Here is a 1,379-nt window from a genome sequence, read left to right as displayed (position 1 = left end):
CAAAAAAAAAAAAAAAAAAAAAAAAAAAAAAAAAAAAAGTGATTATGAGTTTCCTGACTTAAGTGCTAAGAATCAAACCTAGTTCTTCTACAAGAGCAGCAAGTACTCTTAACCCCAGCCTCCAAACTAAAATCCTTATAAAACACCTTGCACAGTTTTGATGGCTGTTATCTTTTTATATCAAGAAAGTAACCAAAGGGGAAGGAGAGACGGCTAAGTGCAGTGGCTAAGAGCATCTGTTGCTCTTTCGCAAGACTCAGGTTAGATTCCTAGCAACCACACCAGGAGAACATTGGCTGGCAACTGCTTGTAACTCCAGTTCTCAGATATCCAAAGCTCTTTCCTGGCTTCTGCAGGTATGGCACACACACATGCACACACAGACACATGCACGCATGCGCACATGAACACATGCACACATACTTGTAATAAATCTTTTTTAAAAGGTGAGGGAAGTCAAGACACTGTACTCTATGAGCGATTCTGAAATCTATAATAAAGGTTCCAGAAAAAAAAAAAAGGCACCCAATCTCATGATTCTAAGGCACAGGTATCTTGCACATTACAACCGCACCACCACCCCACCCACCCCACTCCACTACTCCAGCACCAGAGACTGAAGAGCACATACTCACCCCCGTGGCCAACTCCTCGCACTGCTGCTTCTTGGCAGCCAGGTCTTGAGCAGCTGTCTCCAGGTCATACTGCATAAGCTCATGCTTCCTGCACACAGCCCTTAAGGGAAGCAAGAACAGACAGTAAGGTTTTTTGGCTGCTTTAACATATCAGAAATGTTTTTAGGGGCCTAGGGAGAGGCAGTCAAAATGTCTAACTAGTTTCAGACATTTTTCTGGCCATAACTTTCAAGTTTAAAATGTAGCAGCCCAATCCTGAATATTAAATCTAGGGAACCTAAGCATAAAAACTTTATATATCCATAAACAAAATATGGCTTACATAATTATTTTAATAAATGCACTACTAATTGTTTAGTATGCAACAGTCTTTTTTTCTGAAACACTCTCATTAAGTGTGGTCAAAGCTATCTTTGAATTTCAAGCCCACTTGTTCTGCCTCCTGAATGCCTTCTTATATGTAATTCCTACTATGCTCAGCTCAAGAGCTCACTCTGGGGGCTCATATGGCAAGTGAGTACTCTTTGAAAGGGCAAGATCTCAGAGTTGTCTTCCTTTTCATTCTAGAAATATCTTAGCCTTAGATCATCATCATAATGAACTATGCTTATTATAAAAACAATCCTAATACAGAAGTGCACAGCCAGGCCTGGTGGCGCAGGCCTTTAATCCCAGCACTCGGGAGGCAGAGGCAGGCGGATTTGTGAGTTCGAGGCCAGCCTGGTCTACCAAGTGAGTTCCAGG

General features: G+C 41.8%; 1 protein-coding gene across 1 annotated transcript in view; it reads right to left on the bottom strand.

Moving 5' to 3' along the window:
- Positions 1-1,379, bottom strand: part of Snx4 (sorting nexin 4) — a 51,005-nt gene that overhangs the window by 9,413 nt on the left and 40,213 nt on the right. Inside the window, exon 11 of the mRNA XM_021209116.2 lies at positions 636-735. Coding sequence (XP_021064775.1) covers positions 636-735 — 100 coding nt within the window. The remainder of the gene's footprint in view (positions 1-635; positions 736-1,379) is intronic.

Source organism: Mus pahari, chromosome 12 (assembly GCF_900095145.1).
Source record: "Mus pahari chromosome 12, PAHARI_EIJ_v1.1, whole genome shotgun sequence".
NCBI classification, from domain to species: Eukaryota; Metazoa; Chordata; class Mammalia; order Rodentia; family Muridae; genus Mus; species Mus pahari.
This window is presented reverse-complemented; position numbering and strand designations above follow the sequence as displayed.